The sequence below is a fragment of the Phycodurus eques genome, chromosome 8 (assembly GCF_024500275.1).
Source record: "Phycodurus eques isolate BA_2022a chromosome 8, UOR_Pequ_1.1, whole genome shotgun sequence".
In the NCBI taxonomy this organism is placed as follows: Eukaryota; Metazoa; Chordata; class Actinopteri; order Syngnathiformes; family Syngnathidae; genus Phycodurus; species Phycodurus eques.
In genome coordinates, this window is record NC_084532.1 from 26847657 (window position 1) to 26870763 (window position 23107).

General features: G+C 40.7%; 1 protein-coding gene across 1 annotated transcript; it reads right to left on the minus strand.

Annotated features, from left to right (window-relative positions):
• Positions 1 to 8576: 8576 nt before the first annotated feature.
• dpt (dermatopontin) lies at positions 8577 to 13224 on the minus strand. Its single transcript, XM_061684123.1, has 4 exons — positions 12779 to 13224; positions 10222 to 10347; positions 8984 to 9091; positions 8577 to 8901 (listed from the first exon to the last, which is right to left on the minus strand). Exons 1-4 carry the CDS (start codon positions 13057 to 13059, stop codon positions 8835 to 8837), a joined length of 582 nt encoding a protein of 193 aa, XP_061540107.1. The 5' UTR covers positions 13060 to 13224; the 3' UTR covers positions 8577 to 8834.
• Positions 13225 to 23107: the final 9883 nt, after the last annotated feature.

Sequence of the window (23107 nt, forward strand, 5' to 3'; positions counted from 1 at the left end):
AAAAAAACAGCCGCATTTCCATAAAAGCCTGCAAGTCAATCAGCATTGTTTAGTCCAAAACATGTCAGAGCGCGTGTATTGAGTCAGCGTGTTGACATAGATGACATGTTGCCTGTGAGTACACAGTAAACGCACATGATCAGGGCTCGGGTTTACAAAAACAAATAGAAATAAAGACAAGGTAACCCTCTCAAGGGTGCAGATAAGTCACTTTTCCTCACACTCGACCCTTCAACACAATGGGAAGCACTTCGTTCTCAGCACCAGATTAAAAAAAAAAAAAAAGTCTTGCCTATCTGAGACTACCACAGAACAAAACGTAAGCTATCAAAAGCTACTGATAGTTTATTCATCATGGATTTAATTGAATGAATTGAGTCATCGTGAATTAACTGCTACAATCATTGCAAGCTTCAAATGGTCTTCAGCGTTGACATTAAGCCGTACGTTAGGTCCATTATAGACTAAATTGTCTTTGATGATTACGACAACATTTGTTTGGATAAAGACTAAATTGTCTACGTTCTTTGCAAACGCAGTTACGCAATAATTTGTCTAAAATGTGTACACGAACACGTTTGGTCAAAGATAAATAAAGTTCACTAAATACTTATCCATACCGTGTTCTTAAAAAAATGCTAGAATCAGTCTTTGAATTATAGATTCATTATAGAATACATTGTCTTATGTTTACGCAAGCATGTTTTTTTGTTACTATTTTCACCACCTTCATAATCATTTCCTCTCCGTTGTTCAGCTCTCTCTGTTGATTTTAGCATGTGATGCTCCGAAAAAATTTTACTCTTTGAAAACAAGAAGCGCTTGTCTGTCTCTCACACAGTCTGACATCTTAAATCAGGATTATATAACCACTGATAAAGCCGATATTTACGAGTTACTCTTTGAAAACAAGAAGCGCTTGTCTGTCTCTTACACAGTCTGACATCTTAAGTCAGGATTATATAACCACCGATAAAGCCTATATTTATTTACTATATTTGTGTCTGTCACTTTGTCTTCCTTTAACAAATTAATGAGCAAATAGGATGTACATAATCGATTCATTGGCAAAATAAAACTACTCCAAAGTAACACCAACCCGTGTCAGACAAATCCTTCATTTCCTTGATGGGATTTATGAGGTACATTTACAGTACATCTACATACTGTCTTTGCAAAGGGTAATATTATACTGGCACTATGTGTCAGTGACAGGTGTCCCACAGGACTCCATTTTAGGCCTGCTGCTATTTACTTTATTTAAATGGTGAGGCTTTGTCAAGGTTGAGGCAAGGTCCTCGTGGCTAAGCTAAAATACGAGCGGCGGTTAGGCTGGTGGTGTGCGCCAGGGACGGGAATCCCGGAGTAGTTAACCATCTGTATATCATCTACTCAAAATGTTATGTTCAATATCTGTGCTTGTTTTGTTTGTGTAACTAACTATCCAGCAGTATTTTTTTTTTTTTACCTGAAAATTTTGTAATAAGGGGAGTGTTTTTTGCTTGTGAGTAAATAACTAAATTACAAACTAAATAATAGTAAATTCAATCATCAATCTTGTAAAAAAAAAAAAAAAAAAAAAAAGGAATGTTTACAATGGTATGTTTACATGTCAACCTTGTGAAAATCGGAATGTTTTTCATTTGCATAGTGAATTAACTAACCCAAGGTAGTAGATATTTACACACAAACCTTGTTAAATTAAGCTTGTTTTTTTTTGTGTGTAACAGACTAAAAAGCTATCTAACCAAGTTAGTGTTTACACGACAACCTTTTTTTTTTTTTTTTTTTTTTCACAGGTATGTTAAAATGGAACTACCAGCCAACAAACCGAGTAACTAATGTGATGACGTCAGGTCGTGACTCATGACGACTGTTTGAACTCCAAGTTTTGTGTGAATTTTGAGGCCCTTTTTTCCCCCAGAACATTTTTGGTTGTACTCCAAATGGTTGCACTTTTGGTAGCATTCCTCTATGTTCGTACTCCGTGCTTCCACGTTTGGTTCGACCTGTGCACAGTGCTGTTGCGCGACTGTCCATTTGCATTGCGCGCTGGCCATCCTTGAGCTGCCTCGTCAATCTCGTCCTCTAATGGCTTTCCGCTCCAGTTGCAAGGCACTAACAAATATCTGTCCGATGACCCCGCCTCAGGGCCCAGATAACGACGTCTGACTGTGGAAGGACAGAAGCTGGCCGGGTTATCTTTTTTATTGTGCGAACGGCTATGCGTGCGGCCAAGGCCGTCTGATAAATGGCTGTCGACGGCCCTCCCTGGTGCTGCTTCTTCTGCTTCTGCTGCTGCTGCAGTACTTTTCCATGACACGCTGCTGGTGGCACCAAGAGAGAGAGGGAGAGTGAGAGAGACAGTGCGTGGACGTGAGAAAGAGCCTCTGTGGTGTTGATCTTGTCTCATGTGCTGGGATTGCAGCACACTGCCGGGGTAGCGAGGAGGAAAAGCAAGCAACACGCTTTCACCGTGAGCCGCGCATGTTAAAATGAGTGTTTACGGCACGCAGGCGCGAAGACATCTTCATGTATGCAACGCACACACATACTTATTATGTGTGCGCACATACGTGTCATTATGTGTTGCGTTTGGTAAGGACCGATTCCCACCAAACTTGGTGGTGCAGGCTCAAGAAGATTTAAGGAAATGCTACCGATGATAATGTTGCACTGTGTTTGTCATTGTGAGAACTCAGATTTCGGAATTACACAAATGAAAAACTAACTAACTAACAAACCAACTGACTTAACAAAATGATTACTGGGTCATTTCAATGACAACAATGTCACGGGAATGACAAGAACAATAAAACCAAGTCATTAACTAACGAACTGGAGGACTGACTAATTAAGTATGTTTACATGACAATGTTGTAAAAACAGGAACACTAGCCAATCACAAACTACCTACCAACCTACCTACCGTCTAACTAACTAACTAACTGACAGACCAACTGACTAGCATGTTTACACAGAAACCACCGAATAAAACAATGGGAATTAACGAGAACAACCACGTAATTATTTAGAAGTATGTTTACACAACAGTAAAAAAAAAAAATAATAGAAACAAGAACAACCAACCAACTAACTATAAATAACCAAAAAACTAACGAAATAAAAGATTGATTAATGGCAGGTGTGTTTGCACGACTGCTATAAAAACGGAAACAACAAGAACAGGCAACCACAGAACTAATTAACTAATTGGATGACCAGCCGACTAACTATTTACAGGTATGTTTACTTGACAGTAACTTTAAAAAAAAACAACAACAACCAACCAAAAACGAACCAAGTAGTTATTTGTATGTTTACATAACTTAATAAAAATGGAAATAACACAGCCAATTAACTGAGCCCCCGACTAACAACTTACAGGTATGTTTACACGACCATAACTTAATGCTAACACATAATGGGAATTGCCATAGACAGGCTAATGAATAATAGCATTAGTGTTGGGGTGTTTTACCCTTTAAGCCACGGATATTTAAACAGACAATATAACTATACTCACAGCATATATTCTTTATCCTCTGCGGAAAATGACACTATGACTGGTTTACGGAGGAGCTGATACCTCTCCTTGTACAGAATGGTATGTCTGTATTATACTGCTTCCAGGTGGCCAAGGTGCACACACCATAAGGAGCAGCACCATGTCCATTTGATTCAGGCAAAAAATGTGGCAAAAACGGTTTCATTTCGTTAGTCTATTTAATTCCGTTGTTACTTTCTTTTTACAAAGTACAATAGAGAGTGATATTTGTCTTTTTGAAAAACATTACAAATATATATATATATATTTATTTTTTGGGTGGGGTTGGGAGGCTGGGACAGATTAATGCCGTTTCCATTCATTTCAATAGGGAAAGAAGATTTGAGATTGAGTGTTTCGAGTCACGGAACGAATTAAATACCACCGTACTGCATTTTTTGGTACAGTAGAGGTTTACATTAAATATGTAAATATGTTACATTCATAATATAAAGACTTTAAATTAGATGTAAACATGATACATTTGATGTTTATAGACCTTAAATATGCTGTTAGTATGGTCCATTATATGTGGATAGGGCATTAATTGTGATGTAAATATGATATATTAGAGGTAAGTAGACAATCAATATGTAAATAAGTTATTTTAAATGCGTACAGACTTTAAATAAGGAAAACTATTGCCACGGGATGGTCCCTTTTTTCTCTCCGTGTCATTTTAGGAGGAAAAACACAAGCGAGATGGGAATGTCCGCTGGGAAATCTCAGGAGGGAGCTCCGCGCTGGTGTTTACACACTGCACTCGTGATGTCAAACTTGGGGTGTCGGGTAATAACACGGTGGAGGAGATTTAGGGTTAGGAATAATAATAATAAAAAAAAAAAAAGCGGGGCTGGGGCCACAGTGCATTGTGGGAACGAGGACGGCGTAAGGTGAGCCGGCCGCTCCTCCGGTTCCCAGGCTTCCCGTTTGGGCCACAAAAGCCTCATTGTTGCACGTCTGAGATGTCGCAGGGAAAATGAGACGCTTTATGGCCCCGAAATGGCTCATCCGAAATGACTAAATGAGCAGTTATTCGGTATTCTCGATATCCAGCTTAAGGTCCAGGTGCGAGTTCGCTCCGTAGCTCAATAGTAAGACAATTCAGCACACGAGTAGAAGGACTAGCACGCACTGCCTTACAAGTAATCTTTTTCCACTACTGTATGGCATTTCTGCACACTAGTGGAACAACTTTGGGATTTTGGTGCTACTAGTTGGGTCTAGTAGTGTTACTAGTGCAGCACCGTAGTCTACTAGTCGGTTTAATTGTGTACTAGTAGGTCGAAATTGGCACTAGCAGTGGGAAATATGTTACAAGACTGATTCTACTAGTGCGCTTGAGTCAGTACTAGTGCATTGAATTTTCTTATGACTAAGGACAAAGACAAACTAGTTGGACAATTACATATTACTAGTGTGGCGACACTGTGCACTAGTTGACAACTTGTGCTACTTGTGACATGATGAAATTCTACGACATCACATCTAACGCTTCACTGGTAGTAATAGTTGTAACATGCCTCACTAGTAGCATGTAGTTTTCCTAAGCCCGAGTGAAGTGAACTAGTCGTAAGACACAATCATTGTACTAACTGAATAGTCTTACCAACGAGGTCAAAAAGTGTACTAGTACTTACACGGACCTCAGACTGGATATCAAAGATATGGAATAAATAGCTTTCCTTGGGCCGCTCAGCGGGCGTCAGCGTGTACGGCGGGCCGCGGGAAAAGCGGCGGCGAAGGGGTGAGCGGTGAAGGCAGCCAGCGTGAAAGCGATGCGCTGCCGTTAATCTGAGAGCTCTGACAGTATTGTGTGCACACAAAACAAAAGCTCTTCTCGCACCGTCAAGCATGTGCTCCTGTCTGAAGCCCAAGCGCTGATGTGCTACTCACGCTATTACCCCCATCAGCCACCAAGAACCGAATCGCTCGCTCGCTTCTTGTTGTTCCCGTTGGTATTATCAGTGATGTTAACTTGGAAAATGTTATAATGCCACTAAGTAGGACTAGTAGCACGCAGTTGTCAGCTAGTGCCCTTTTCACTCGTCATCGTCGACATGAGAAGTAGAAAGGTTTCGGCTTTTTTTGGCCTGGGTCATCTGTTGCTTTAACTTATAAAAAAAAATCATCTTGGCATTACTCCCCATGCAATCCATGAAAAAACAAAGGTTTGAATATGAGATGATGATGTTAGAAGGCTGGCACCCTCCCACGTGCAGAGACAAGTCGCACAGCAGGAACATGCTGTAACGTTATGGGTGATCACAATGGAGTGCGTGGGATATATGGGAGGGACAGGAACAGGAACGTGTGCCAGCCGGTGAGCGTTTGTGTGCGTGCGTGGGCGCAGAGAAGGTTAATAAAGGTGCAGTGTGTCCTCATCACATCATTTGCAGTCTAGTGCTAATACAAGAGTCCTCTTCACTCCTCAAGAGTCAATTTGCTGACTTTACGTGTGTCTGTACGGCCAGATTTTCACGACGTCGAGGATGGAGGGAGGGGTACCCCGGTCCCTCAAGTGCCGGGGGAGCGGTGCACCCGTCCTTGAACTGGTTGTCAGCCAATCACGGTGCACGTATACAAAACAACCATTCACACTCACACCTAAGGACAATCTCGTTTTCAATGAACCCAACATGGATACTTCTACACATATTTCTGCTTGATCCAGCCAGATGGATTGCTAACTAACTACCAAACTAAGATGTATATTTTTTGCATAATCCTAAGAGTTGACGAAATGACTCAAACCAGTAACCTCTTCTTCTAGAAAGTGGTTGTTTGCCCTAACCCTGCAATCAACAGACTCACTAACGAACTGACTGACTGAGTCAGAGTAGAAATTGGTTATGTATTATTGCTGAGTCCAGCTAGATAGTTAACCAACAAAAAATTGACAAACTAGGTATGTAATTAGCTAGCTAACTAACCTTACCAAATTACCACTCTCTCACAAAACTGGTTATTTGTTTTGCATAATCTTATTGACTAACAAGTTATCTACTGTAGCTAATTTATGTCAACCAAAACCATTTCCTTGGTACATTGCTCATGTATTTCCGTGTAATCCAGTCTAGCCAACTAGTCGGCTATGTAACTAAAACTCAAACTAACTAGCGAATTACCTGGTTAACTTACAGCAACTAAAACCTGTAAATCCAGAAATTATTTCTATATTTCCTTGAGCAATGCACTGGTTGCTGTTGCTTCTACAAGCCAAGTAATTGTGGCTAACCATCAGGGCTGCCCCGCTGCGGTTGAAAAAAAGAAGCAGCTGTTTTCGTCGTGGCCGGAGGATCCCTAAAATAAACAGGCAGGCCCCGGGGGCAGGGGGGGGTCAAGCAGCATGGTGCTGACCCACTTGGGCTCCTCCAAACAAGACTCCCCTCGGACCCTTACTCACACCATGAGAACTAAATGTTTGCCGGCCAAGGAGCAGAAAGACATAGATTGATGGCTCAAAAGAACAAGAAAAGTTCTCACTGGGCCAAGTGACTTTGGGTCTCTAGGGGGTGGGGGTTTGGTGGGGGACTCAGCAGGCGTGTGGCTCGCCGCGGGTCTGCAGTTCGGTGGCGCAAGGGACAGCCCAGTGCGGCGGTGTTTGGCCCTCAGCCCCGAGACGGCAGCTGCCGTAAACAAACAGTGCTGAGAAGCAGCTGGCCCAGAACCCGGCACTCTCCTCAAGAGGGCCCACTAGGCGCGCTCAGTTCATTGTATCCTCTAAATGACTTTGTAAATTGCACTTCGGAGCTGGACCAGGCCGGTCAAGAAAGCTGTCAGTCCTATCTAGAACAAGTGAGATAAAAGAGAAAGCCAACAAAGTGTCAGCTTGACTTCCTAACTTCTTTTTCGTAGGCTACCCCTGTTCAGACTACAGTCCTACAACTAGAAAAATGCTCAGGTTCAGGACGCCAAATGGGGTTTTAATTGGAATGGGCTTTTTATCGGGTCGCTAATTCCTTCCTTTCTTCCTTGGTCCCTGAATTCCCCTACCTAGGACACACCGAAGGGACTATGTTTCACAGTTGGCCTGGGTATGGCCTTGATGTCTTCCCAGTGGAACTCCAGAAGGGGGCCAGAGACAGAAAAGTCTGGGCCACCCTGCTCAAACAAATGCTACCTACAACTCAGACAAGTTCAGGACCCCAAATGGCTTTTTATTGAGTTGCTAATTTCTTCTCAATCCTTGGACACACTAGAGGGTGTATGTCTTGAAGCTCGTCTGAGAACGCCTTTGTGTCCTCGCGGTGGAACTAGGTGACTCTGGCAAGTTCAAGTTCAGGACCCCAAATGTCCTCTTGAATAACTCACCAAGTTATTTTCTTGGGCTGTTAACTTGTAGACCTAGGATACACCAGAGGGTCCATGTTTTACAGCTGGCATGAGAGTCGCCTCGTGGGTTTTCTCCCAGTGGAACTGGAAGTTATCGGAGTGAGAAGTCAGGGCTACCCTGCTCAGACTGCTACCCCTGTGAGCAAGACAAACTCAGGTTTGGGACGCTAAATTGGGTTTTAATGCGTCCCAGATTCCTTCCTTCATTGCTGTGGCCCTTAACTCCTGTTCCTTGGACAAACTGGGGGTCTATGGTTCCCAGCTGGCATGGGAATGGCCTAAATGTCGGAAGGTCAGAGATTTCCCCGCCACGAGTCCAAACCACCAGTCCAGTCCGTCTGTTGAAGTTATGTGCCAAAGCCTGGGTCATTCGCAGGATATTTGGGATCATCTAAAATGATTGGGTGAGTACCTCGGTCATTCGGGAGGGACTCGAGAGTTGAGCTCTTAGAAGCCGGTCAAAGTGGTTTCGAGGAAGCAATCTCAGATGCCTCCCAATAGGAGGAGCATTTGGGATAGAATCCTTTAAAATCATAACCATTTGATTTGGTCCGATTTAGTTAGATTTTTGGAGTTTTCGCTTGAACGAGAAACACTAAAAGGGGGCAATTTGAGTTTTAAATGCTTGGACTATTTGTATGATTTGGTGGGAGAAAATAAATCCACATAACACGGGATAAAGAAGCCTACACAATTGAATGACAAAAAAGTGACACTTTTAATCTTTCGGTTAAAGAACAATATATGTATAGTCGTCAAACATACGTGAATGGGACTTCCTGTAACTGACCACAACTTAATGACAATTGTTCTTTTAACGTTTTTAGATTTTTATGTGCATGCAAGTAAATGTGGATTATACGGGCCTGTGGTTGGCCCATAAAAAGTAACTGCACGAACCACATGGTTGTCATTATCTAACAGGTAAATATGACGTGTTTCTTGGACGTGTCTATAAATTCTCAAATTCACAGTCGAAGTCGGTCATCCTGCACAGGATGTACTTCCACTGGCGATCCCTGCAGGCAAACAACAACAAGACAACACTGTGAGTTTGGCAAAGACACAACCAAGAAGTTCAGAGGGCCGCTGGAGACAGACCTCAGCACTCCGCTGAAGGTGGTCTGAGCTCCTCGGATGAAGTAGCCGTAGCTGGGAACAACCAGCTCGCCCTCTTCTTGGTGTTGTTCCGGAATGTCATTGGTCTTCCTGTAATGAAAACGACAACACGCTAGTGGAGTATCCATAATTAAGGCGTTCGGTAATTGACCACAGCATGTAGCTAGCCCCATTAGCTTAGTTGGCTAAACTTGCTAGCACCACGGAAAGTTACAAGGCCTTAGTAGCGTAGCGATAATATTTTGGTTAACAAACTAAAGAGATACAACAATATTGCTTACCCCCAATTTGAATGCACTTTTACCCAGGGGAATTAAAGCAAATTAATTGTATCACCGTCATAAAACCTTGAAAAACTGTCTTGGTAGGACTTTAAGTAACTTATAAATAAAGCAGTGAAAACCCAGGAAACGATGCTCCAGGAACCTATTCACCATAGAATTTTTTGAATTTCAACAACCTTCTCCCAAAAAGAATGAAAGCAAATACCATTTATTTTATCATGTTTTCTTTCCAGAAATTAAACGTAATTTAAGCCTGGAGCCTATTTAACCTCAGAATTACAGATTTCTACGTAATTTTCTTTACAAGTATTAAAGCAGATTGAATTTACGGTATCAGCATCATTCATACAGCTTTGAAACTGAGTAATGTTTTAAGGACTATTTCATCATAATTGATACAGTGAATCCTTGTAAATTGAACACAATACACTCTTGGAGCCTAGTTGAGCTGCAATTTTTCAGATTATTTATGTAATTTTACCAATAGGAATAACTGCAACTAAAACGCATCGGCATCATAAAACTTCTACACTCGCTGGGTAATGTTTTAAGTAACATTTTATCATAATTCACATAGTGAACCCTCAGAAATTGATGTTCCAGAAGCCAATTTCGGGATTTGAATATAATTTTCCAAAGAAGAGTTAAAGCAAATAAAATGTATCGCTGTCATAAAACTTAAAAACCCTATTGGGAGTCGTATTTTAGGTAACATTTTATGATAGTTAATACAGTGAACGCTCGGAAATTGAACGCAATTGAATCCTGAAGCATATTTAATCTACCATTTTTTCGATTTTGATGTCATTTTCCCTTGAGAATTATCGCAAATAAACTCTATTGCCGTCAGAAAAATTCTAAACACTAAGGTACTCGACCTCAAGTTTTTCCACAAAAAGCACATACAAATATTCCCCCGAATATCTGCATACATACATGCAGGAGTATGGACATCGGCGTTTATGGTAGCAGCAGTAGAACTGCCATTCCCGGTCCAGGACGCTCTCAAAGTACTTGCTCTGTACGCCCGCCACCAGGCCGTTACGGGTGCACTTAGAAGTCCTGCAAAGACAAAGGTGGGAACAATTCATTGGCCAGACCACACATATGGTATTACCTCCAAATATTGTCATTCATTTGTTTTTTTTTTGTTTTTTTTGGTTTTTTGTTAATGAATTGTTTTAATATAATTTTCATATACAATATTTATTTCATTTTGGTTAAATGATTAGAAAGAAAATGTTCTCCCTCCCTGGTTTTCCTGTCAGTCACATTGTTTACTCTTTGAGTGGTGACACAGAAAAAAAAAAAATCTACAGAAAAATCTGAAGTGAAGGGCCACACACTTACACACTCATGGTGTTCAGAATGCGGACGCTCACCATGCTGAAGTATCGTGAGATGATGGTTTGAAGTACCAGTATTTATTTTTTTCTTTCAGGGGCCTAAATTCCAGATTGTTCTACTTTTGTACTGTTTTTTATTTATTTATTTTTCAGTGTAACACATGTAGGGAACGTTGAGGTCCAAGGGGCTGGTGGGGGCGGGGGGGGGGGGTGGTTTGGGCATGCTTAGACATTTGTCATGGCAACACGTTCTACTAAACGTTCCCCCACCCCACCCCCACAGCGTTAATTCGAACAGCAGACTTGGATTATGTTAGTGTTCAGTAAATGTGCCGCTTAATGGAGTGTTTGCCTTTGAATCAAATCAACTGGGAGGCAGTAAATCGGAAGTTCAACTTTACGACACAAGAAAAAACTTCTGTGGCCCTGAAAAGCGGTTTCGCTCGAGGTTCATTCACGGATTGTTGCGCAACTGCTGACATTTCACATAAGTTAAAAGATGATTTTTTTTAAATCTTTTTGTTGTAACTGTAACTTCCATCACCATAAACCTGTCATTCCCAATAGTGCAAAGTACGAATAATTTTTATACTGTACTTAAGTAATTTCTCAGGTATCTGTACTGTACTTGAGTGTTTATTTTTCTGATGACTTTTTAGTTTTACCCTCTACATTTGAAAACAGATATCTGTACTTTCTACTCCTTACTTTGTCAAAAGGTTTTTTCAACCTCTGCGGATGATGACATGACGTACAAAATCGACGGAAATAGAAGAGAGGTAAAGTCAACCCTGGTTGAGATCTTCAAAAAAAAAAAAAAAAAACTGTGTGCGGTGGGATTTTTCGAATGTAAAATATGTGCCTTGGTTCAGTAAATGTTTTCACACTCTACGATGTGGCATGTGGCTAATAAAATAAAAAAATAAAAAATGCAGCCTCCGGAGGGCCGTCAAAACGAGCTTCATACTTTCCCACAAATAAAAGACGTGTAACTTTACAGGAGTGAAGTTGCAAACCTGCGAGAAAAAAAGTCAACATCTAACTTCAGAAGAATAAAGTTATATCAGCGACAGCAAAAACCTGTAACTTAAGTGATAGCGATGACAGAAAAATTCTTTTAATTTTACGAGGAAAAAGTTCCTTTGTGAGAAGTCGCAATTTTACGAGAAAACAGAGAGGAAAAATATGTAAAACATTTCATATTATGTAATTATTTAATAAGAATAACAAGAATAATGTAAGAACAACCCAAAAATAAGATCAAAATTGAACATTGCAGCAATTAAGATGGTGAACATTTTAAGACAATAAAATTGTAAGAACAAAGAGAATTTCTTTTTTTCTGTACATAACCAGAGTGAAGGCTTGCATGTGCTAAGGAGACCGGGAGAAGCTCATCCTTGCAAGTCTACTTGACTCATCCAGTCAAGTAGACTTGACTATTGTAATGGTCTTCTGACTGGACCCCCCAAAAAAGAGCATTAAACAGCTGCAGCTCATTCAGAATGCCGCAGCTCGGGTTCTGACCAGAACAAAGAGGTCAGTGCATATTACTCTAAATCTTTACACTAAGTCTTTACACTGGCTCCCAGTCAGCTTTAGAATAGATTTTAAAGTTCTGCTACTGGTCTATAAATCACTAAATGGTTTAGGTCCTGACTACATGAAAGCAATGCGAATGGAATATCAACCCAGTAGGGCTCTGGGATCGACAGACTCAGGTCAAATAGTGGCACACAGAGTCCAGAGCAAACATGGTGAAGCAGCATTTAGCTATTATGCTGCACACCAATGGAATAAGTTGCCAACAGAAGTGACATCATCCCCAAGTGTGCATGTTTTTAATTCCAGTTTAAAAACGTTCTTTTTTTCTCATGCTTTTTTCCACTTTTAAATGATATTTCTTGCACTGTACGCTGTTTGAATTGTACTTGTATTTTTTTCTTTATTTTAAATGTTTATAAGCTGCTTATTTCTTTGTTTTTAACTGCTTTTAATCATGTAAAGCACATTGAGTTACCTTGTGTACGAACTGCGCTATATAAATAAATTTGCTTTGCTTTGCTTTGAACAAGAAAAGTCACAATTTTGCATTAACAGTCAGAAAAACAACACAGAAATAACAGACCACCGTGAATATCACCTACCACTCCAAGCCTGCACGGTTGATGTCGTCCCACCAGCAGTCGGTGGGGGGTCCCAGCCCCTCAGGCGTGGGCTGGCACTCGAAGGACCAGAGGCGGTCGGAACCGTCGGCGGCGCTGAAGTAGCTCCTGATGGCCACCAGGGCCTCGCCGTGGGGGCACTGGAAGCTGAAACCTTGGCGAAAGCCGTTCACCCAGCCCATGTCCCGGTGGTCGTGCGACGGCGACTGGCCCCGCACCGAGACCACCAGGGACCAGGCCAGCGTCACCAGAACTGGATTCATGTCGAGGGCTGAGGACTTGTGTTGCTCTCGCTGGCAAAGGCCTGCTTATAAACCTCCAGATGTTTGGCATCCGGTAAGTGAGCCGATGGGAGCGACGATCCAAAAGTCATCGGACTTCGTTGACCCTTTTAAGGTGGACTCAGAGAAAAGATTGCAGGAATTCCTCTCAGCTTGTTAGAGTGCACCTTAAAAGACGGGAAGAGTGCACCTTAAAAGACGGGATTTTTCATTTATTACACCCAATTCAAATACTGACGTCATCTTTGTTAGCCTCTAGCGTGCACTCACTCACGTGTTAGCAATCGCAGCCATGTGTTCCACTTCAATATAAACACCAAGAAAGTGTTTTTGGGAAGGAGCACACGTGAAAGGAATGATCCAGGACAACTGGACCTTACAACCATTTAACATGACATTTCAATGTAGCACTGATTAGCACAGTTAAGAGGACCTGGGTTCAAATCCGGGCTCCGGCCACACTCCTGTGTGGAGTTTGTACGTTCTCCCTGTGCCTGCGTGTAAGTTATTTTGGTTGGTTGCTAGGTAGGTTGATAGGGATCTAGGTAAATAGTCTTATAGGTAGTTAAGTAGCTTGGTCGGTAGGTATGTAGGTTGTGAAGTTAGTAGGTTGGTAGATTGAAATTATTTTATGATTTTTTTAAATTGAAGAATTAAGGGACAATAATACACTTTAATTTTCTAGGCAAATGAAGGCAAAGTATTTCATTTTCAAAACCTTTCAGCCATGTTTTTGTTGCTTTGTTTTTGTAATTTTGTTAGAATAATAAAAATAAAAAACAGTCCAAACCTTATGTTTTGTTTGTTTATATTAATACACATATACCTACTTTTGGCGCAACTAACAAATAAACATTGTGATATACACTATGCCTGCTTCAAAAGCTTATCAAACATGAAATACAGCACACTTGAACGTTACGTACCACCATGCCTTGGAGAGCCATTAGTGGACTGTAACCCTACAGGGCCTCACTCTTCATTAAGCTAATTGCCTAAAAAGGGCATTCACTGGAATCCTCCATTTTACACACACACAAACCACTAAGTGCCCTGTCACTGAGCATCGGTGTGGTCTGTTTTCCGTGGAAGAAAAAAAAAGGTGAATTAGCAAAGGATTTTATTCACGAGGTGTCGCATTGCCAATCATTCTCCCCCCACGTTGCTTGTACTCACGCTTATATAATCGACACATAACATTAGGCCGAGTCTGTTTTACGACATGTTTTAAGTCTTATTAAGTGGAGGATATTTAAAGCGATGCGCTATTTTAGTATTAGGACTTTCATTGAAAAGACCCCCAAAATAGTCGTGGTTTTGTGAGAAGAAATCATGTCCTGTTTTTGAATAAAGGAAATAAAGTGTTGGTTTTTTTTCCCCCCTTTATCGATTAATTGAAAAATCACGATCACAATAATCATTAGTTTTAGCCCTACTTGTGACTGTCAGCCAATGACACATTGTTTCCAAGCGTCCTCCGGTCTCCGCGGCAACCTGCCGAGCATCTCTTGTCACCCTGATTAGTGAGGGGAAGGCATCCATTTGTTCTTTGAGGGTCTCGCTATTCCATACCCCCACCCTCCCTGTGATTATCTTCAAAGCATCCCAAAATAAAACGCTGGTTCATGTTCCAAAATAAGAGTCCTGAACGGGAGCACAATCGGCGCATATTTATAGACGCCGCCGTCTATTTTAGGGCCGTCTATTGGGAGCGGGGCTTGTTGAATGTACGACTTCATTCACCTACAGTGGGGCCTTGACTTGTGTAAGAACACAATAAAACATAACAAAAGGGAATCTGAATCAATGAGAAGCGGTTAGCACATCTGCTCCACAGTTCTGAGATTGGGGGTTCGAATCTGGGCTCCTGAGAGTTTGTACTAATCCATGTCAATGACTCCACAAAACCAATGCATATCAGTAAACCTCATATGCTATATACAGTATTACAATTACCAAGAATAAAAAAAAAATCGAATGTTCAATTACAGACAAAGAATCCAAAGGGATACAAATAATGATGACAAATGTTGTAAAACAGAGTTTAAAGGGACCCAGAGGCCAAGTCACGGTTTGACTCACTCCACTTACAGCACGATTCCTCCATCCATTTTCGGTACTGCTTATACGAGTCACTTCAATTATTTTACAATTCTCTGTAGGTATGATGCAACATGATTCACTCTAGTGAATACGATTCTCTCCGATTATGATTCACTGCAGTTTTGATACAATAGAAGTGATTCATGGTTCACTCTTGTTAATACGATTCTCTCCAATTATGATTCACTGCAGTTTTGATACAATAGAATTGATTCATGACGTGATTCAATTCACTCTATTTATGATATAATAACATTTGCTGCAGTTACAATACGATTCACTCATTACAATACAATATGATTCAATACAATTTCCATACAAAACCATTCACTCTAGTTACAAGATGATATAATTATGGACGGACAGAAAGACAAACTGATTTCAGACGGTCCTTGAAGGCAACCTGGCTTTGCAAATGTAGCTATGAAATGTATTTTATTCATAACCCTCCATTTTGGCTTGTACTATCCATTGTTGTCGCAAATTAAATTGTCTAGACGTTGTTAGGTGTAATGTTTAGCTACTGTAATTCTTTATAAGACTTTAAACTGCGACAATTACAGTGATAAGCGTGATAAGCGTGACTTGTTTTGACAATAAAACACAGCCATAAACGTAATTACATTTTAGGGCCCCGCAGCCCCGGTGCATTGTGGGAAACATCCTGTTTAACCTTTATACGGTAAATTGTTCATTTTCCATGCACATATACCAGTAGTATAAGCTGGGCAAAGAATATCCCCCGTATAATTGTCAATATCAAATGATGTACGACAGATCTTTTCCAAATGTATTAAAAGCCTGTGACATTAATACACGGATGACTAATCTTTCAACCATGTTTCAGAGGAAAAGGGAAAGTATATTTTGTCAGGTTCTAATAGCGATCCTGGCTGCCAGCTCCATAATGAAATATGGCAACTGTTTACATGACATGGATCTGGTTTGCATCGGAACTACGCAAAGGACATTTTCCACAAAGAAGGAGCACACCATACAGCACAGGTGTCAAACTGGTGGCCCAGGGGCCAGATCCGGCCCGCCACTCATTTTATGTGGCCCACGAAAGCAAATCAAAATTGCTCATTGTGTTCTGGTGTAATACCATTGAGATATTTGCAAGCATTATTTTGTTACCAATCCCACTTTGAAAAAAAATGTAATAGTCAAAAAACATGTTTTTATAGGCTTCTGATTTCAAAACTGGTTATTCATCAATGTGTTGTGAATACTGTATGTAATTACAGTATATGAGGTAATCTTTCATTTATACGGGTTCACAGTTGTAGCAGCCCTCCGAGGGAAGTCATAACTACGATGTGGCCCGTGACAAAAATGAGTTTGACACGCCTGCCATACAGGATCACGATGGCTGCCGTACCTCATTAGTCATTTTTTCCTATCAGTGGCCATAAAGTACTCCAAGGGCTAAATTTATGAATTAAATAGAATGCAACACTCAAACAAATGCTTATTATTATCCCTACACGAGTGTTTGTAGAACGATGGACCGCTTGTGTGAGGAATGTTATGATTTCAGAATGTCCATGAAGGCAACACTAATGATGCCGACTATATTTGTTGCCTTTTGTTTACATTCCCATCTCCATATTATTTAGTCTTGCAGTGTTTGTTTCATTCCCAACGTATTTACTATTTATTCATCCACGTACACTTTTGCAACATGCAACGCTGCTGACTATGCTTTTGTTCACATTCACATCTCCATACAGTTTATAGTACATCTGCATATCATACGTGCCGTTTATTTATTCATGTCCAGTTGCCAATCTTCAATTCATGCGCAGCTTTCATTGACACACTCAAAGGCTGACATTCGCTGATATAATTATGAATGCCGACATAGTTGAACGCTAAAAACTAAGACAATCTGCGGTATGCGGTGTCAAAAGGTCCCCCAGCGTGGTTCTATTCCCCCCCCAACAGACCTTTGATGCTTAATTGGGCTTCACTGATTAAATTAAGAGCCTGACCAAAAGGCCAACACAATAACCTCGACAAATCACGGTGTGCCAGGCAGCCATTGGGGTGGAAAAAATAAATAATAATGTCAGTGGTTGCTTGGAAGGAATGATGCGCGTCTCATAAAAGACAAAAAGGCCACACTGGAAAAAAGAAGCGTCACTCTGACTACTTCGGGCGTGTTTATTTGCCCGCAGTTTGCATGCTGTTAGTTAGCTCGTTAGCATTGGTGTCGGGTTTAGTGCCAACAATGTGGCAAACGCAAACAAGGACTCTAAATGATGGTACGCAGCACAACAAGTCAGGAAAATGTTTAGTATTATTTTTGAAATGTAAAAATAAATAACCAGTTTAATAAGTTAACCATACATGCAGGTAAATATTAATGTGTACACTATGCACACGTATTTAGGGGAAAATGTGCTAGTTAGATATTTAATTGTTTAGCAGTTGTGTGAGGAAAGCTAGTTAGATATTTAATTGTTTAGCAGTTGTGTGAGGAACGCTATGATTTTGGACTGTCCCTGAAGGCAACGTCTGTCGATGGATGGTCATTTGGTGATTGCTCAGTCGTGCAGGGACATGTCTGATTTCAGACAGTTCCTGAAGACAACCCCTGACTTAGATTGTTATTCAGCCAGTGGAACAATCGTGCGAGGAAAACGCTTTATCCTGTAGCTAGAGAGACATATCTTCGTGGAAGGCTTTCCACGAGGTTATGTACTAGTGTGTTTATAGTAATTTGTATTTTTTTTTCTTCCAGGAGCGCGGTACTGAGGTCACATATTGGTCGGGAAGGTCTGACTCTTTGTCTCTGCTCTAATTCATCGCAAAGTTGGCACTATTGGGTTGAGATCAGGACTCGGTGCCGGCAATTCAAGTTTAGCCACACCTAACTCTCTCATCCACGTCTTTATAAAATTGACTTTGTGCAATGGTACACAGACAAGTTAGAACATGAAGGGTCCACCCCTGAACTGTTCCCACAAATTTGGGAGCCATGGAATTGTCCTAAGTTTTGGCCCCTTAGTTCCAGTGGAAGGAACTCCACATGCTTCATCAAGATTCAGACTGTGTCGTGAAAGAGGTGACTAATAAGCAAGGGCGCACACTGTGCAAGGTCAGAGCAGAAGCTACAGTTGACACTTTGAACGTAGCACAGCCTTCTTTGACGAATAGCTTCGACTTGCCTCAGGTGTCCTCAGTGTTTACCAAGAGGCTGGCTACGTAAATTGACTTAACAGGTTTTACAACTAAAATGCCCGTAGCAGTAATTGCGTAGAGATGATTTGCGTGACTTCCACCTACCTAAGCAATCTCCTGGAAAAAAGAAAAGAAAAACTGCTGTACTGTGCATGACAGAATTTGCCATACAGGTTTAGTGGTTTACCTTAAGTTTTATTTTGAACTACGTAACTCAATTACGTGTCAGTCGGTTAACTTCAAAAAGTGAGTACCGGGAGTTTTACTTTACAATGGTGCCTTGTGATCAGAGTTTAATTTGTTCTGTGACCACGCTTGTATCTCAAATCATATTTCCCCATTGTAATGAATGGGAATGCCACTAATCCGTTGCACCCTGCCCCCCAACCCGCCCCGAAAAAACTATTTTTTTTGCAATGGGTTTTTTAATAAGGGAAATAGCACTCTTAGAAATTGCTCTTTACAAAAAACATATAATCATAACTAAATATAATGTAAATAATTAAACAGTTTGTGCATAATGGTTAATTCATTGTGGCTCCTTCTGGTATGTGTGACATGGTCACCAGGGGGCGGCATTATAGTTATTAAGATACAAACCAAGATTTTCAAAACTACTTAAAGTGACTCAGTAAGCCACCATTATTATTATTATTAGTTTTTGTTTTTTCGCAGAGGATAAAGAAGATATGCCTGTGAGTATTGCTATATTGCCTGTCTACATGCATTGTTGCACCGCCTTTATTTAAAGCCAGCCTTAAAGAAGAAGTTACAGGACTGCGAGAGCCAGAAATTATGCTCGTTTGTAGATGACCAAATACTTACTTTCCACCGTAATTTGCTAATAAATGATCTAAAAGTCAAACAATGTGATTTTCTGGATTTTGTTTTTCTCATTTTGATTTTTGGTGAGGTATACCTATCATGAAAATGACAGGCCTCTCATCTTTTTAAGTGGAAAATTTGAAGTTTGTGAAGGAGTCGGTCTGTTGTCCATATTTGGACCCTCCCCCCAACTCCCGGGGTTGCCTGCATAGACACGCTATTGTTGACGGGTTCGAGTCGGGCGGGCTCTCCGCATACCAGATTCTGTCCACAGGCCATCTCTGAATCCTGCACCTTCTGGTAATCTTGGCTAAGCCTTGATCTGTGCAAACACGGCGGGCCTGCTCTGCTATCGCCGCATAAGAACCAATAGCGTCGCCGGCGGAGTGCATTATATTGTTTACTTTTTGGACGGAGTGAAAACAGATGCTGCTTGCTACTCGGGTTCGGGTATTTTAACCATCTTTACTGTACTAAAGAAGTGTGAAAATAAGTTAACCGCTGTGTACTGTAATACAGTGATGCCTTGTGAGATACGAGTGATGAGCAAATATTTAGGATACGAGCGCTGTATGACCTCAACTCCCTTCACAACAAGCAGCAGTTTTGGCAGATAGAGAACAATTCTTCTACTTCTTTTTCTTCCAAAAAAAATAAAGGCTTCAAGCTGTTTAATACCACTTCCTGATGTTTTACACAACGAGAACACAACAGCAGCAACACGTGCAAAAAGACAATATAACAATACTCACAGGCGCATATTCTTTATCCTCTGCAAAGAACGACTAATATTACTGAAGCCTTCTTCGTTTGTGTCTGCATGACAGAATCATACTGCACCCAGATGGCCAAGTCACGCACACCAGAATGGGCCGCAATGAATTAATCACGATGCATGAACTCCTTAACTCTTTACATTCTATTTAATTATATGCATTTTCTATTTATTTCAATCGGGAAAGATGATTTGAGGTCCAAGTGCTTTGAATTACAACCTTGGTCAAGGAACAAATGAAACTCATATATAGTCTTGCTTCTCCAACACATTTTAAAGCAGAGGGTGTCCAAACTATCATCTATTTGTGCAGCTCCATGTAAACTAGCAGTTCAGCGTCTGTTCTGGTTCAACAAACCAATCGACAAAGTAAACCATAAGGTTTACTACACTAACACTACCAGGTTTACTAACACTAACACCTACACTAACATGTGTACAACACATCACAACACGTTAAGCAACGTGGTTTATCCAAGGCATCATTGACAGATCTGTGATGTCGGACGTTTTTTTTTTTTTTACATGCAGTTTTACAGTTAAAGTTTTGTAGAAACACCACAGAAGCAGAATGAGTTGAATTAGACCCGTCAACTTTCCAACTTTGGGGGCAATATCAGAAGCCCCTTTTGTAACTACCTGTAAGAGCCGGCATTATTTTGCTTTTTCCCTGTTGTTGTTCTGTATCTACAGTACTGATGACACATTTGTCCACCATAGGAGGTCGTACGAGAAACCACCTTTGAGCCGTTTCTAAAAGCAGCCATTATTCCACCATCTTTTCATGTTGCTGCCATTGCAGCCATTCCTCCGCCTTTTTTTCCTCATATCACGGTTGTGTATAAAAATGTCACAAGCATGAAATGGGACAAATTGGCTACTTTAGGAAAAGCAAAGGCAGATCAATACCACTCTGGCCCGTCAATTTTGCTAGGTCTCTGTGTGAAACAGCCAAAATATTTCACATTTCTCTCCGAAATAAAACCTGTGGTGCAAAATGTAACTATGCACCATCATCATTATACCAATGCAGATACAGTCTACATGGCAGCTACATGTCGGAGCAGCTAAGGCAGTAAAGCTAATCATGCTATAAATCAGACCCCCACTTTGCTCCCGCCGTCTCTGTGCTCAATATAAATCTGATTTGAAGAGCTTGGAGTGTGAGTTGCAATTGTTCGGTAGCCAAATCCTGGCTCAATAATACACATACACATATGAGGTGGAAACTTACTGCCTCGCAGGCACAAAGGCTGTGTGTGAACGGAATTTGTCGCGAGCCAGAGGTTTAACTGTTAAAATGAAAAAGACTATGCTAATTCCACCATAAAGACTCACTCAGAGAGGTCAAACAAAAGTGAAAATAAATTCCCAGACACACACCTTTATTCAGATCTGTAACAACAAAGCAAAATTTTTTTGGGCCTATGCCACATCCCGCCACAAAGTTTGTGGAACTAGGTTAAATAGTTTTCATGTAATCTGGCACACAATGAGGTAAACACAAATCTGGAGAATAAGAAAAACAGAGCGGAAAAACAACCACAGGAAAATGAACGAGCCATTTACAAACATTTTATGCTGTTGTTAAGTAAAAGTTTTAAAAAATCGATACAATGATGCTTAATGAGCATTACAAGGTGAGCATCTAGTTTTCCGCGACGGAACAACGAGGCACTCTAAATTAGCCACACCGGTGCAAGGCCACCTGTCCACACGCTGGCGGTCAAGTCTGGCTTAAAATAAATTGAAAAAATACATAATTTTTTTAAATTCCCCCCTCCTCGCTCTACCGTCTTTCTCTGCGTGACCTGCGCGCTCTCACAGCTGACAATGAGGCGCTCTATAGCGGCTTTGTCAGCCCGACGCTCAGGTCAACATGCTGACTGTCAAGTTTGAAAAAAAAAAAAAAAAAAAAAAAAAACCTTGTTGCTCTTCTGTCTTTCTGCATGACCAGCGTACACTAACGACTGACAACGAGACCACTTCAGGTTCAACTACACGTCAATTGCAGGTAATTCATAATACAGCTGCAAATAATTATTTACCGGTACATCAAAAAATATATAAATAAAAAAAATAATATATTTATTCCAGTTTACTGAGATGGCATACCTAAATGTATTGTACAACAGAAGCCTGCAGATGACTATAGATTGCCTGTGTGGTGACCCTCAAGAGGGAGACATTCTCCAAGGGAGGGGCAGAATATGAAAGGGTCAAAAGGTTGTTGGCTCCAAAGGGTGTGGTTGGCTGATGTCAAAACAGTGTGTAGAGAGTAAAGTGACATGACTGGTCTTTTCGTCATGCCCCCCCCCCCCCCCCACACACACACAATTAATTATAATAAAATAAATATATTATAATTTATTGAAATGTACCTGTATGTAATATTCCTATTATTTTTTTCCCATAACTTGATCATGATTCAGTTACTGGGTTGGGTCGTACCATGTCAAAAATATTGTTCATTGTTTTCCAAAGGAAAAGCAGATGTCTGGAAATGTCTGATTTTGATTAAACACAAAGATAATCAGTCTGCTTTTCATTGAGGAGGCATTTGCACGTTTTCAGAAAATATCTTTGTCTATAATGTTTTTAGAAACAAACCTCTGAATTCACTTTACAAGGTTTTAGGATATTGGACTTTCTGAAGAGACAGAGAATCACTGCAAGGCACAGGTGTCAAACTTAAGGCCCTGGGGTCAGAATCAGCCCGCCACATAATTTTATGTGGCCTGTGAAAGCAAATCATGTGCATCAGGTTCCATTATTCTTGCTAAAATATGTACCAAAATTTCAAATTGTCATGTTAAAATACAAGCACTTTTTTTTTACAGTAACCTAACAAACCATTATCCTTGACTTCTGATTTTAAAAATAGTTATCCATCAATTTGTTGTGTACATGTAGTAATATAATGAGGCAATTAAAACACACTCACTGCCATTGACGGCTTTAGAAGTCAAATATCCATGGTAACTAGGAAGGCTGGCAGTGAATGAGTTAAACATATGGTTTCACAGCCATAACGGCCCCCTGAGCGTACCCGTAACTACAATGTGGCCCGCGAAAAAAAAAGAGTTTGACACCCTTACAGTACGGGGTTAGTGAGCCACCATTTTATCTTCATGTACCCCA

Coding starts and splice junctions, on each gene's coding strand:
- dpt (XM_061684123.1), bottom strand. CDS start 13,059: ATGAATCCAGTTCTGGTGACGCTGGCCTGGTCCCTGGTGGTCTCGGTG. Junction 10,348..12,778: donor AACCGTGCAGGCTTGGAGTG/GTAGGTGATATT, acceptor TTGTCTTTGCAG/GACTTCTAAGTGCACCCGTA. Junction 9,092..10,221: donor CGATGTCCATACTCCTGCAT/GTATGTATGCAG, acceptor TTTTCATTACAG/GAAGACCAATGACATTCCGG.